Source organism: Oryza brachyantha, chromosome 11 (assembly GCF_000231095.2).
Source record: "Oryza brachyantha chromosome 11, ObraRS2, whole genome shotgun sequence".
NCBI lineage: Eukaryota > Viridiplantae > Streptophyta > Magnoliopsida > Poales > Poaceae > Oryza > Oryza brachyantha.
Window position 1 is genome coordinate 17,005,284 of NC_023173.2, and position 15,908 is coordinate 17,021,191.

Below are 15,908 nucleotides of genomic sequence, written 5' to 3' on the forward strand. Positions count from 1 at the left end.
AATTTATAAATAGAACTTTTATATATGTATTCTTAGCGATTTAAAACTTAACTGGACAAAAAAACAAACAACATATTTATAAATAAAAATAATTTATAAATAAAACTTTTATATATGTATTCCTAGCGATTTAAAAGTTAAGACTGAAAATAAATTACGATAAAAAACCTTAAAATCTATTTTAATTTTAAGATTAAAAATTTAAACGTTAGCTTATAAGCATCAGGAGAGATGAATAGATGGGGCTAATAGCTTTCGGTTATTAATCATAACGTGGCATACGTTGTTGCGTGTTGCAAGCTACAGCCTTGGTGGATGATAAAAAGGACCAGCTGCAAGAAAGCGACGACCACATGCAGATGCAATAGGGCTGTAACACATGTCATGTCATGTCAAGATGGAGATAATCACAAGACCAACGATCAACGGCATTCAGATATCATCAGGTATCCAACATATCCCATCATTTACATGATGATATATAGATAACATCAATGCCTGCACATATAATTGGATCCACTAGCTAATTGTTCTGTATTAAATTAACGAAAAAAAAAGGAACTTCAGAATCATCAGATCTGAAAAGGTAGAATACACTTTTTCGCTGTTGTATTGTACTCCATCCTCCACTGGAATATAATAATACAGTAGTATACGACGTAAAAGTAGTATAGAAGATCGGTAGAGGAAGCAACAAGTAGGGATGTTTTTGTTGGGCTCTGTTTTCTCTTGTTTGTGTTGTTTCGCAGAGGAAGTATGGCTTTGGGCCGAGCTTTCGACTTGGGCCGGGCTGACCTGGAGCGTGCACGACGTATCAAGTTAAGATGATAAGAGCATGTTACTTGAAGCTGTAGCCCCATGTACAACAATCTTCGCTCGTTCAGCTCATCATAAGTTGGTTTTTCCTGGGAAAAATTAAACTCTTAAGCATACAGTCTCTCGTCTTGTCTTATGGTATGTCATTTAAATAGTTACTATTTTTTAAAAAAGATATGAATATAGATTAATAGTAGTCTAAGTAGATATAACATTCCAAAAATAAACAAATTATAGCAAAAATAATAAATATGAGTATGAATATATGTATTCTATTTAGGGTTTAATTTATTATTTTTATTATAAATTATAGAAGCCATATTTAAACTTGTATGCTTGGTAATAGCCCAAGACACTTGGGTTCTTTCACAACCCTATTTAATCTTTAAAAAATTTAGCTCAAAATTATATATAACTTTATCTTTAATCTATTTTAAACAAATCTTTAAATGTTATTGACAAAAATGTAATGTTAGGCCTATTACCAGCCGTACTCAAGGCGCTGGTCTGCCTGCTCGATCTTCGGCCGATCGACCTCATCAGGCCTGATCACACCGAGGTCCTCCTCCGAGGCCATGGCCATCACAGTGGAGCTCACTCACCAGTAGGATCACCGGTGGTTGCTGGGGCTGCTATATAATTAAGGAGTCGTTCCCTTTAAGAATCACTGATCAAATATAGCGTTGCATTAGCATTTTCCTGCAAAACCTGACACATATTGCACAAGACCAAATCTGAGTTACTGAAAATGGTGAAACTTGGATGCTTCATTTAGCTCCTGTAAGAAAAAGGAAAGCACATTAATAGATGATATGATTCCCAACATCCTCATCTTCTTCTAATAGAATACACAACTAAAGATAAATTGAGCTTTCAATCATTGGCCTTATCTACAATCAGTGGTATTTGTAACTTTAACCGGTATTAACGGGTACACAACTGAGTATCAACATGGTACTGACTAGTATTGGATGATACTTGATGGCCGGTATCGAATTTAATCTAGTATCAATTAGTAACATACGGTATATGGTATCAGATGATACTTATGAGGTACCAGATCTGACACCTATCTAATATCACTATCTAATATCATAGCCTTTCGGGTGAGTAACTGTATAACAGCAATCCCCTTGATTGAAACGCTGCCATAAGTTTTTGCATAAGCTTGAACAGAACTGATGAAAAGAGGGAGCGGACTGAGATCGAATGGAGTGATTATTCAAATTATAAGTACCTTTCTTCAGCTTATAAAGACATAAATTGCACAGGAAAAGGACAAGGGTATACATTTTACAGTCAAATTAGCAATGAGTTTAAAAAAAATATTTCTTTGCGAAGTGGCAAACTTTGTTTAGATGGGTCAACAGATGTCCATTATGAACCGAAATCACAAACCGAGCACCAAACTATCACAACAAAACATAAGACCTCGGTTGCTTAGACAAACTGAATGATATATAATCATATTAAAATAGATGAGTTAGTACATATACATTACAAAGTTTCAAAATAAAATTCATATTTAATATACTTACGAAAAATACATATTTAGATTTAAATTTACTTCACTGTCGTCGTCCTCCACGCGACCCACCGAAGTTGAGCTCTGCTCGTGCCTGGTGGAGTGCAGCTGCTCTGTGCTTCTCAGGAGCGGATTTAGAATTTAAAGGTTGGAGAAGCTGATTACCTTCATCTTCCTCCAACCTTTCTAAGGGAGATCTAACGTATAGGGGAGCTGGAGCTTCCGCAATCCCCACGCTTGATCTGCCGCCGGTGCTTACTGGAGTCCTTCGTACAAGCGTGATCTTCGACTTCCCTGATCCTGATGGAGTACATGTGTGCTCCCCGTGGTACATGACGTCGACGATCAGCGGGTTATCATCGGTGGCTTGCACATGCTTGGCCGCTCGGCAGCCCTGCGAGGCGCATCGGTAATAATTTCTGCAAAATCAAGTCCAGGACGATAAGACTTCCTTGTACGGACATTTAATTTTTTTAAGTAGTTCTAACATTTAAATCTTATACCAAAATATAAACATTACTAATATTATTTAATATTAATTATTCTATCAGTCATTTCTTATTCAATGTTCTTTTTATTTTATCTTTCACCTATCCTTATTTATTCGTTATTATTAAAGGGTATTATAGTTTTTTTATCAACCTTAATCCATGCTAAATAATAAAAAAATACCTATATTTTTAGGATAGAGTTGCTTCATCCAATCAACAGTGGGCTAATTAACTGATACTACGACAGAAACGTCGCTTATTACGAACCTAGGGTGCATTGCCCCCTCAATCGGTTTCTGGCCGTACTTCCTCCAGCTGAAGCCGTCGTCCACCATAGAACTCATCCTCACCTTTGTCCCTTCCCTGCGCTGCTTTTTCCTGCTATACATTTGCTATTGTTACGTGGGCATGAGCAATGTATACATATTAGCACTCTTTTTTTACATCCAAGTATAATCATACTACCTCCGTTTATAATGTAAGACTTTGTAATGTATCCTAAATTCATATAAATATCAATGAATCTAAACATACATATATAAACAATATACACTGGTTAATAGATAAATCTAAGCATAGCTTACATCATGAAACAGAGGGAGTACATAAGTAAATACATGTGACTTAGATGGTTATGATTTTTTATATATAAAATTTGTCAAGGTAGATTATAATTTTTACAAGCCACTGCAAACATGCAAGTTTCAATTTGATCTATACATCAAGAAACAAAAATAATAAATTTTACTTACACCACACGGGCACCATTTGTTGGCTGGTTTTATTAATATTTGTAGATCAAATTTAGCCTTAAATTTTTGTGTATGCATGAAACCACACCTAGGTATAGAAAATTATTGTTCTAATCTATATGGCTCAACTAGTCATTATAGGTGGGAGCATGCGTATTGGTCGTCAGATATTTCATTTCACACAATGTTTAAGTTATGAGATTTGCTCCTGTCTAACAAAAAGTATTTCAAGGTACCGGTATCTCGAGGTACCAAATCGTTTTTCGCCATTGGATCTAGCTGAGTAGGATATGCACTGTTAGATCCAACGATCAGAAATAATTTGGTATCTCGAGATACTTTTTATTGGACTGAAGCAAATCTCTTAAGTTATAGTTTGAGATATAAAATGGGTCTTATTGGGTAGCTCATATGTATGTAGAAAGAGAGAGTAAAGAGAAAAGCAAAAGATTACTATTATATTCCTTATGTGTCGCCCGTATGAATATAGGTAGCACAATAATATATGCCTATGTAACAGGATACCTGTGCCATATGGGGATCCTATCGCTATATTATTGTATTCATAAAGCCAGGACATTCACAATGTAGCAATAGAAGTGAGTCATAAACTCCTTATGATATACTTATACATTATGAGTTTGGTGATGCTACATTATTATATCCACAATACCAGGCCATCCACAATTTAGCAATAGAACTAAGTCATAAGCTCCTTATGATCTGCTTATACATCATGAGTTTGGTGATGCTACATTATTATATCCACAATACCGGGACATGCACGATATAGCAATAGTAGTGGGTCATAAGAACCTTATGATTTACTCCCTCCGTTTCATAACGTAAGACATTTTAGCTATGTTTAGATTCATTTATTAACCAATGTATATTGTTTATATATATGTCTAGATTTATTAATATCTATATGAATTTAGGATATGCTAGAAAATCTTACATTATGAAACGGAGGGAGGTAGTATTTATATAGAGTATATTTCATAAGACCCCACATATTTTGGTTCAAGTTGCACAAAACCACATGTGTTTTCATATTTTACATATAACCACGGGTATTATGGTTCTATAATTGCACAAAACCACACCATGAACCAATTGTTCTTTGCTCTATTATACATATCAATCCTTAACTTATATCTGAAATTTATAAATTGGTTTAATCCATCATATAAATGTTGTAGCCACCTAATTTAATTATTTTTCGGTGCACTAAAGTATTAAGTTAAATTATTTAACGGTGTGGTTTAGTGAAACCTCAAGACCACAATACCTACGCTTATGTGGCAAATGCTAAAAACAATGTGGGTTTGTGCAACCGAAACCATAATACCTTGGGTTGTACGCAATTTACTCATTTATATATTACAAGTGTGTTTTATTCGTAGTACTCTATAGGTCGGGCTGCCTATATGCATATGGACAGTACATAAGGAATATAATAATACTACATCTATTTCAAAATATAGGTATTTTTAACTTGTTTAGTATAGACTAAGAAGATATCAAAATATAACATTTTAATCACTTCAGTAGTTAATTTTTAAGTTTTGAATTGAATATATTCTCTTTTTATGTATTTGATTGGCTCTAGAATCATTGGGATAATTGAATTCATGAGAATTTATACAGAAATACTTATATTATAGTACAAAATTTAAATACTAGAAATATTTATATTTTGGAATAGAGAGGTGATAATAAACACAACCTTATCAAACACCCATATCCTCAATATTTACGTGACATTGATCTCATTAAAGATCCACAGAAATATCTAAAGTTCCTGGCATTGTTATAATTCAAAAAACAAATTTGAAGAACATACAAGTTCTTGCACCATTTGAGAGATATCTTAACACCTTGTTTTATGATCAAGTACATTATTATTTTTAGCATTGATCTAGTGGCCCTAAATATTCATTACAAACTGAAATCAACGGGAATTTAAAGATGGAATGCATGTTTTGTGATTTCGCTTCGATCAAGCTCAATTGATGAAATTTAGAACTTCATCGTGTTGCACTGTTGCGTGCATGAAGGCTTTGAGTTTGCTCTTGAGATGTGTATGGAACAATGGGCACACCTAGTGAAAATTTCTTGGGTCCGCCACTAGTTAGCTCTAAATGTTATGCTTTTTTTCTGAGGCACGAAAAAAAAGTGAGAATCTAGCGTTCCTCATAACAAACTGGGAATGTTGTGTTAACACTAATTCCATACCTTCTGTCAACCGCAGATGTCTCATTTGAACCTTCTTTTACGATATGGTGTTTTTGCAGAGTCCTATTTTCTTCCTCTTGTGTCCCAGCATTGTTACCATCCTTACCATCAAAGGTCCAATCTACACATCGTATCTTGACACTAGGCTGTCTTGGATGCATCCTAATGGCGTTAGTCAATGCCGACTCTGCAAATCTTCTACAGAGATCACCAGCAGTACAGGCGACCCTAATTTTTGCAGATATCTCTTTAAGTCCTGACAAATGTCCGATTCCGACTGGAATAGTATCATGTTGATATGCTCTATGAACATCAAAACCAAGCTTGAGCTTTTGGAGATTACGCATTGCACCCTCCTTAAATTTCATCCACGCTATGCTGCATCTAAACTTGAAGTATTTGAGGATTGAGAACCCTGCATTGCCAATGACAATCTCTTCTGTGGGCTTTGTGTGGACATAGAGTGACAAAACAGTGAGTTCCGGTAATACTTTGAGAACATCAACATCATTATTTGTTACTTCCCTTATCCCGATCTTTAAAATGCAGAGATTTCCAAGCTGCCCAATCCAATTTGGAAGGTTAGAAAAGATACAAACACATGGTGACAACTCAAACCTCTGAAGGAGTGCTGGTGGAGAGGACACACTGCTCCAGCCATCAACAGAGATCCTTGTGCTTGTAGTACTGTTAATTTGTAGAGTATTGTCATAAGAGGAGCCTGCAGGTGACAGAGTTATAGACTTAAGGTTACAGAGCTTCCCCAAAATCGATCCAAGGCATTCCATATTATTCTTCAGATTGTCAGAATGTATATCAGAATAGCTGAGCTGAATATCCCAGAGATTGGTCAGCTCACCAAGGCTCCATACATTCTCTTCTGAGTTACAGCTGAGATCAAAATATGCAATTTTGCGAAGCGATGTCATGTGGATAATTCCATTCGGCAGGTTTGTCTTAGCAGGAAGACTAAGATGCAGCAAGCCTGGCAAATAAATGATGTCTGATGGAACTGCACTTATTTTTCCATCTATTTTCAGCGTCTCCAAATATCGTAGACTTTGCATCTGGGTTGGCAGTTTTAAGGTGACATTAGAGGTGACCTTCAAGTATCTCAGTCGAACAAGTTCTGAAATTTTAGTGAGATCGTAATTGCTGACACTATCCTCATCACCCCAAAAATGTAGAATTAGAACTTTAAGAAGTCGAAATTCTGTAATAAAAGATGTACACTTCAAGATCCCCCACAAGGCAAGTGTCCGAACTTGGGACAGTCTCATATTTGTTGGTAGAGTTGCATCTTCTACATTACCAAAGTGAATAGATAACCGTCGAACCTTGTCAGCAAGTCTCGTAATCGCTTGTGGATGATCTATAGCAATAATAAAATTATCTTCTATTGACTTGTATGCAATAAAATTGAGTACCATACGGCGAACTACACCAGATAAAATCTCGCCATTGTGATTGATATGTACAGGCTGGATAATTTTTCTAACAACAAGCTCATCAAAACAGGACCTTGAAATCTCTTCCTTGCCATGCTCTTCAACTGCAGAGATCAAACCTTCAGCCATCCATTGATTCACCAAATCATCTTTCCAAATTATGGTATCCTCTTGGTACATACCAAGATATAACATGCATGACTTCAAATGCTGAGGAAGATTGTTATAACAAAGATTCAATAGCTGTTTCATCCCTTCCAAATTAGAATTTGCCATCAAACTGTAACCGAATGTCTTGTTTATATAATCCCATCGTTCCTGATTCTCAAGCTGGCTTGCTAAAAGACTTGCAGTGGTGACAATAGCTAGCGGCAAACCACCACATTTGCTTGCAATATCATATGAAACTTCACTGAGTTCTGGAGGACAATTAGAATGGGAGCCAAATACTGTACTGAGAAATAAACTTCTTGAGTCATCCTGACCAAGAGGTTTCATCTGGAAAATATACTTGGAGTCGTAACTACAAGATTGCAGAGCTAGATCTTCAATTTCTGTCGTGGTTAGTATTCTGCTACAACTGTAACCATCTGGTAAAGCGCTCTTAATAATATCCCATGTGGATGTAGTCCATAAATCATCAACTATAATCAAGTACCTGCCACAAGCATTGATTAACGATTGCTATTAAAGATTTACTCTAGTCCAACAACAAAAGGTATCTCGAGATACTAGTATCTCATAGTACTGAATCGTTTCCCAACATTGTATCTAGCTAAACAAGATGGACATTGTTAGATCCAACGATCAGAAACGATTTGGTACCATAAGCAATATAAACATGGAAGAAATTTTGTTACTTTGTCTCACACCCCAACACTGTGCGCACCTCTGATCTTGCAGTTGTTTCCTGATATTGGAAATTAGGGTATGCACTTTCCAATTATCAGGTTGGTGCTGTGGGCGAATCTGCGAGAGGATATTGGTGAGAATTGTCCTCATATCAGGCTTCTGGGACAAACGAACAAATGCCCGGCACTCGAACTGCCGGCCAAGCTTGCGGTACAGCTCATTGGCGAGCGTGGTCTTGCCGATTCCTCCGACTCCCACGATGGACACCACCTTGAGCTTCTCCTCTCCATCACACACAGCGAGCCAGCTTTCGATCTTGTTCATGGAGGCATCGATGCCAACACGACGGATGTTGCTGGTGATGGCCGCAGGGATGGCAGCGAGCAGGTTTTTGAGCTTGTTCAGGTCATTCAGGACGGCGTCGACATTGACCATGAACTGCGTCTGCGTGGTAGAGCATACATCTCCATCTCCTCTACTAGTAGAAGTAGAACCGAGGTTGTTGTGGTTGTTCATGGCGTGGCGTCGAAGCGCCTCCTGGGCGCGCAGGCTGAACTCTCTGATCTTGTTGGCCATCCACAGCCGCTGCTTCAGTTTCTGGGGGATCTTGCTTCCCCTCTGCCGGCGACTCAACTTACGGCGGCGGATGTTAGGTCCGCTCAGATCAGTCCGAGAGCCGGCAGCATGCTCGTACTGGTCGATGCAGTCCTCCATGTCGTAAGAGAGCTCGCGCGCCTCCTTCATCCAGCACCTGACCACCATGGCATCATCTTCCAGCTTCGGCTCGCTGTGACGGTGTAGGATGGAGATTATTTCCTCGAGATCTCTCTTGATGAGCGGTATCTCGTCGTCCGCGCCCTTGGGCAGCATGCTGCCGTGAAGACGAAGCAGCTGCTCCAGCCTCCCGGGGAGGCTTAACATGGCGCCCTCCATAGATCAATGGTGCATTAGGCTTCTGCAAACAAAGATCGATGCTGAACAAGAAGCAAATGATTCAATTGGAGTTACTGGAAACAAAGAAGAGATAGATTAATTACTGGAAGAGGTTGAAGGCATCGGATGATCAGAGTAACAAGAGAGAAATCCCAGAGCGGCCGGACTCGGACATGGGAGAGGCTTGTTCCATTTTGCTTCATTTGCTAGCTTCCATGTCCGACACTTTCCCCTCTCTGGCGTTTGGTCAAATTCATTGTATTGTATCGAGCGGAGACCATTCAGCAAGTTCTCCTTAGAATAGCCCGGTGGGGCCATTTGTGTTAGCTGTTGGATACTTTAATAATCACCGACAGTATTACACATGACAAGCACTGGGTATGCTTACACACCAATCCTCAAATAACCCTGAAATTGAGGATTACTCCGTATCGAGGCTAAAACTTCACAATATTTGCATTTGCCTCAAAAGACAATCATTTACCAATGTTTCCCAACTACTTGTTCCATTCCAAAATGTAAATATTTATGTGATTTAAATTTTGTACCAAATTATGAGCATTCCTAACACTATTTGTACTATTTGCCTTATCAATTAGTTCTTGTTAAAAAATTTGCCATGTTTTTCTGACCTACCCTCCTATAATTATATATAATATAAAATTATATCTATTGAAACAAAAAAAGATAAAGTTTGTATATTTATACCTATAATATGCATCTGGAAGCCTCGGGTCTACAAACATAGACCTAAAAAGTCTGCCCTGAGTTCACACCAACCTAAACCAAAACACTAGGCTTTCTTGGCATTTTGGACCCTAGAATGTAGTAATTCTATTCTTAAAATATATTATATAGAAAATAAAATCGTATCTATAAAAATATAATCTAAGAGTCGTATAAAAATATAACGTACTCTAATTTTAATTGTATAGCTCTTCGTAAATCATACGGTCAGTCTCCTAGTTATTTTTATAATAAAATGTGAAATGCCCCACGAAGCTATGCATAAAAAACCATTCAAATATATATGTTCTCTGTTGCGAAAAAGATTCCTAAAGGATTTTCTGGTATAATGTTTATCTGAATATTTAAAAAGGGCATTAATCTGATTTTGCATTCATTTGGGGTATCTCGCATATATTACCGGTAAGAATGGTGGGTTGTTGACTTGGTTCAAGACTTGGAGGCTGTAGTGAAGGCTTGCAGCTGCAGCTGAGCCCTGAGCTCCTCCTCCTTGGCGAACATCCATGGAATCCGCGGCGGCGAGCGCCTTCCTCAAGAGCGTGATGGGGCGGCTGTTCATGGCGCTGGAGAAGGAGTACAGCAAGCACAGAGCCCTCGCGCAAGAAAGCGAGTCCCTCCAGCAGGACCTCCGCATGATCGCCGCCGCCATGGACGACCAGCTGAGCGTCATGCGGAGGAGCGACGCCCGCAGCGCCGTCGCGCGGCTGCACACCGAGCAGATGCTCAATCTCGCGCATGACATCGAGGACTGCATCGACCGCTTCATGCACCGCCTCACCTGCAAGCAGACGCGCGCCAGCGCCGGCGCCGCCGCGTCCCTCGTGAGCCGGATGGCGCACGAGCTCAAGAAGGTCAAGAGCCGTTCAAGCTTCGGCGACGAGATCCAGAAGCTCAAGAAGCGCCTCAATGAAGCGCACCAGCGTGTCGTCGCCATCAATCCGTCGTCTGTCGTCGTGGCCGGTGGTCAACCCGCCGCCGCCGGGTCGTCGTCGCCGCTGCCGGCTCGCATCACGGAGAACCCGGTGGGCATCGTGGGGCCCGTTGAGGAGCTCCTGTCGCTGATGGACGAGGTGGAGGGGGAACCGGAGCAGATGAGGGTCATCTCCGTCGTCGGGTTCGGTGGCTTGGGGAAGACCACACTCGCCAGGGCGGTGTACGATCACCCTCGCGCAGAGGAGAAATTCCGCCACCGCGCGTGGGTCTCCGCCGCCGGTTCGCCGGAGATCGGCGAAGGGATGAGGAAGATCCTGCGTGATGTTCTCCAGCAAGTGCGTCCCAGCAACGCCATGGATGTTGACGGCCAGCATCTTGAAGCTTCTCTCAAAGAATATCTCAAGGACAAGAGGTGACTGCAAATATTTTTAATTACCAAACTCGATAGGGAAAATTTATAGTTTTAATGAGGCACTCCAGTGATCTTCTACCTCAACGTAAGATGTTTTTTTTTCGTTTGACTTGTTTTATTTAAAAATTTAGTGTAAATATAAAAAATAACAAGTCGTGATTAAAGTTTTTTTATAATAAAGTAGGTCACAAACAAAATAAATGATATTTTCATAATTTTTTGAATAAGACAAATGATCAAACATTGCAACTAAAAAAGTTAAACATCTTATATTATAAAACGAAGGGAGTAGTTCATAATTGCTGACTAATCAGTAAATCATTGTTGTATAGTATAAAAACAATTCAAAACTTTACTGAACTTCGACCCTTCATTTCTCAATTTAATTGTCATGCATCATATATTGGCCACTGTGTTAACTAATGACTCTTATCAGCAGCATTTTTTTTGTGTTTTGCTAACTTTTCCTTCCCATTTCTCAAATTGGATATTAGGTACTTAATTGTGATTGATGACATCGGGATGGATCAATGGAGCATCATAAGTTCAGCCTTTCAAAACAATGGCACAAGCAGTAGAATAATATTGACCACGACTATTCAGTCCGTAGCTAATAGGTGCAGCCATGGCAATGGTTATGTATACCAAGTGAACACCCTTGGTGAAGAGGACTCCAAGAAACTAGCTTTGGCAGGGTTTAGATCACCTGAATCGGAGGAAGGTTCGGCATCATTACTAGGGAAATGTGATGGTCTTCCTCTTGCCCTGGTCAGTGTCTCTGATTATCTGAAGAGCTCCAGTGAAGCCACAGGAGAGTTGTGTACAAAACTGTGCCGCAAACTTGGTTCTCATCTGAAAGATCCAGATGGGCATTACAGCTTTTCAGAACTCAGGAAGGTGCTCCTTGACAACTATGACAGTTTATCTGGCTATGCTCTAAGCTGCTTGTTGTATCTTGGAATATTCCCAAGCAATCGTCCTGTCAAGAAGAAAGTTTTAATCAGGCGGTGGTTAGCTGAAGGATATGCAAGAAGTGATTGTCTTCGCAGCGAAGAGGACATTGCAGATGAGAATTTCAGTAAGCTTATTGACCGGAATATCATTCAGCCTATTAACACAAGAAACAATTCTGAAGTGAAGACGTGCAGAACTCATGGAATTATGCATGAGTTTTTGCTGAACAAGTCCTTGGCCCAGAGTTTCATCGCTACATCGTCTCATGATCATCCAACACTCAGTATCAACACTAAGGCACGCCACCTTTCTGTCCATGCTGGCGAACTGACAGAATGCATGGCATCTGATGAAGAATTATCTCGTGTCCGATCTCTGACAATCTTTGGGGATGCAGGCGATGCAATTTCATATTTTCGCAAGTGCAAGATGATACGAGTCTTGGATCTACAAGAATGCAATGATTTTAGTGACGATCATCTGAAACACATATGCAAACTGTGGCATCTGAAATACCTGAGCTTTGGGGGCAATATCAATGAGCTTCCAAGGAGCATTGAAGGACTGCATTGTTTAGAGACACTGGATTTAAGGAGAACAAGTATAAAGTTTTTGCCCTCTGAAGCAGTCATGCTGCCCCACTTAGCTCACCTGTTTGGAAAGTTTATGCTTCAAAAAGATGATCTGAAGAATGTGAACAAGATGAGTAAACTCCAAAAGTTCTTCTCTTCCAAAAAGAGCAACTTGCAAACTTTATCAGGATTTGTCACTAGTGAGAGAAAAGGATTTCTGCAACTTATTGGTGATATGAAAAGGCTGAGAAAGGTTAAGATATGGTGCAAGCATGTTGCAGGTAGCAGTAATTATATCACCGATCTTTCACAGGCCATTCAGGAATTTACCAAGGTTCCCATTGACAGGGACAATGACCGTTCTCTCTCACTTGATTCCGAAGAATGCCGAGAAAATTTTCTGAGTTCACTTGATTTGGAGCCATGCTCTGAAGGTTTCAAGTATCATCTAAGGTCACTAAAGCTAAATGGAAAGTTACTCCGGTTACCTCCATTTGTTACCTCGCTGTCAGGTCTCATTGAGCTGTGCATTTCATCCGCTACATTGACACAACATCACCTGTCACCACTGATCAATCTGAACAGACTTCTCTACCTCAAACTGATTGCAGACAAGCTCGAAAATTTTGAAATAAAATGTGGGGCATTCCTGAGTTTACGACGCCTCTGCTTTATGGTGAAAAGTGTCACTTCAGCTCTTCCAAAAATCGAGCGAGGAGCTGTGCGAAATCTCATCTCACTCCAGCTGCTCTGTCAAGGTCTAGTTGGTCTTTCCGGCATTGAGATCAGATACCTGAAACATCTCAAGGAAGTCACGATTGACTCAGGAGTGACACCGCAAACAAAGCAGGATTGGGAACAGGCTGCAAAGAACCACCCGAACAGGCCTAGAGTTTTGTTGTTCAGAAAGGTTGATTTGATGGAAAGCAAGGAACCAGGAATATCTTGTGCCATAAGGGAGAAGAGGAAATATCGTTCAGATGATGAACTGGATTCTAGTCTTGAGAAGATGAGACTTTCAGAGCATATACACCACAAGCGGCAGAAAATTGGAGAAGGTACTAGCAGAAGTTCTACCGGCCTTTATGGAAATGTTGGAACTGATAGAACACAAGTTGACATATCTGATGAAGAGATAAGAAGGTACTGCCAGACTGAAGTTGATCAGAAGTGTGCTGAAATGTTGCAATACAAAGATAAACATTCCGGGGCGATGGATGTTGATCTGAGATAAGATGAACAAATCAATTCTCCACATGCCATGTTGATAAATATCAATCTGATGCCTGGGAAGGAATGTGATGTACAGAAGTTGTTGATGTCCACAGCGGATGCAAAAGTGGGCCGATCAGGTGGTGATGAAATTGAAATTGTTCACAACGCTAATGGCGAGAAGGTTGTTGTGCCAACCAATCCTGTGTTTCAACAAGAGGATCAGGGCATGCAGGTCTGAAGTGCCAATGTCATATGACTCAGAGTTCTATCTTGTCATATGAGGATACAAAATCATTGTAAACGGTGCAAAGAACTGACGGTGTTGAATTTGAGATTGAAGGGAGAGGAGAAATTTTCTGTAGCCCAACCGGCATGTTCAGATGATGAACTGGATTCTAGCTATAGGAAGGTCAAACTTTCAGATCCTCCTCCTTCATGGCTTCAGGTGTTAGTTCATCCGGTGGCGGTAATGGCAGCTGTGTTAGCACCGCAGAATTTCTTTGCAAAATCTCGTGGACATATATATAATTGCCGCAGACTGCAATAACAGACAATTCTCAAATTTGCAAGAAAAACTTGTCAGCCTAGATTGCTGTTCAGGGTGTTAAATTACAGTCCTTTTAATGCTTGAATAATCCGCTTTGTAATTCGAGATGTAAAGAGGACCCCTTGCATCGAATTCATCCTGTTTGTAAATGGTAACTTTTTTACGGGAACAAACAAAAAAATTGGTGCCAGTAAACTTGAAGCACCACTAGTACTTCTTAGCAAGAATAATGTGCCAACACGCATGAGTTCCCATCAAAATATAGCTCCAAGTTGTAAATTCTGACAGAGTTCCGTTTTCACCAGGATGCAACAAGTCAATAGCACAACACCGCTGAGGCATACAGTAATTCCGAAGATGGAACTCCCCATGGACCCATCAGTCCCAGACGCCGCCGCCATGCGCGCTGCTCTTCCCCTTCCTCCTCGTCGAGGTGGTTGCTCAATGGGCCGATCACTGATTGATGGATAGAGAAGGGCCGTGACTGATCCATTTGAAAGGCCCATGCACAAACCCGCCGCGTCAGCTCTCGTATTCAGGGAGCCCCGGCATCCCCTGATTTTTTCAGACGAAAGTTCATCTCCAACCACAGATTTTTTTAAATTTTGAATTTTAATTATTAAATAATTTACAAATATAATTTTGCATTTCAAAAAATCACAAAACTAACCTTCTAAGATGGGGGGAGCCACGGACGAAAATTTTACTGTATTGAACATTTGGATCAGATATTGTTTTGGATAAATGGTGCTCCTGATTATTAAATATTAATGCTTGTCTTTTGTATTCGGTCGTGTGATGCTTGATTATTTGTGTTTATGATATAACAACAATGCTGATGCTTGGTTATTTTTGTGACTGCTTGTGTTGTACTGGAATGCCAACCGGTGCTACCATGTTTACTGACGTTGCTTACTCTTGTTTCTCAAATAACGAACTGTTGTTCAGCCATATATTTTATGTACAGCGCTAACATGCTTAAACCACTGTCAGAAATCATGACATATATTTAATTGTTCAGCACATGGTAGTATATATATAAGTCCTTTAGTTTATTTTTATTAATAAACACTTTGTTCAATTCAACTATTTAAACTGTCTGTAAAAAAAAATTGCTACTCTCCACCCAAGATCACATGGAAATACATGTCAATGTTTGAAAAAAAATACAATAAAATTGACTTGATATTTTGTTCACGAAGGACTTAAACAATTTTTTATTCGAATGAATCGTGTTGAAACCTCATCATTCCTAAAAAGAGATGATTACACCCAGGGTCCAAACATCCAATCAAACACCATCTTTTGGGTACAAGATTGAGAGGTACAACCAACCAAACACTATCTTAGATTATCCATCCATGCAAGCAATCAAACAGAGTAAATTGGACTACTATAACCAGAATGAGAGCTGGCTGAATGTAAGATACTCACCAGGCTGGGGATGTAGAACCATAACATTTCAGTGTTCAA

At 39.6% G+C, this 15,908-nt stretch overlaps 2 protein-coding genes across 4 annotated transcripts; one reads left to right on the plus strand and one right to left on the minus strand.

The window, feature by feature from the left end:
- Window positions 1-432: 432 nt before the first annotated feature.
- Window positions 433-9,568, minus strand: LOC102721972 (disease resistance protein RGA5-like). Of its 3 annotated transcripts, none has more exons than XM_015842574.2 (6): window positions 9,160-9,544; window positions 8,160-9,077; window positions 5,823-7,928; window positions 3,100-3,213; window positions 1,302-2,760; window positions 433-905 (listed from the first exon to the last, which is right to left on the minus strand). In XM_015842574.2, exons 2-5 carry the CDS (start codon window positions 9,053-9,055, stop codon window positions 2,385-2,387), a joined length of 3,492 nt encoding a protein of 1,163 aa, XP_015698060.1. In that variant the 5' UTR covers window positions 9,056-9,077; window positions 9,160-9,544; the 3' UTR covers window positions 433-905; window positions 1,302-2,384. The 3 variants fall into 3 exon arrangements, with proteins under 3 accessions (XP_015698060.1, XP_015698062.1, XP_015698063.1); XM_015842576.2 differs by having other exon boundaries at window positions 3,100-3,210; window positions 9,160-9,540; XM_015842577.2 differs by lacking the exon at window positions 433-905 and having other exon boundaries at window positions 2,669-2,760; window positions 3,100-3,224; window positions 9,160-9,568.
- Window positions 9,569-10,213: 645 nt separating this feature from the next.
- LOC102721118 (disease resistance protein RGA4-like) lies at window positions 10,214-14,718 on the plus strand. Its single transcript, XM_006663047.3, has 2 exons — window positions 10,214-11,147; window positions 11,642-14,718. Exons 1-2 carry the CDS (start codon window positions 10,306-10,308, stop codon window positions 13,905-13,907), a joined length of 3,108 nt encoding a protein of 1,035 aa, XP_006663110.1. The 5' UTR covers window positions 10,214-10,305; the 3' UTR covers window positions 13,908-14,718.
- The last annotated feature ends 1,190 nt before the right edge of the window (window positions 14,719-15,908 follow it).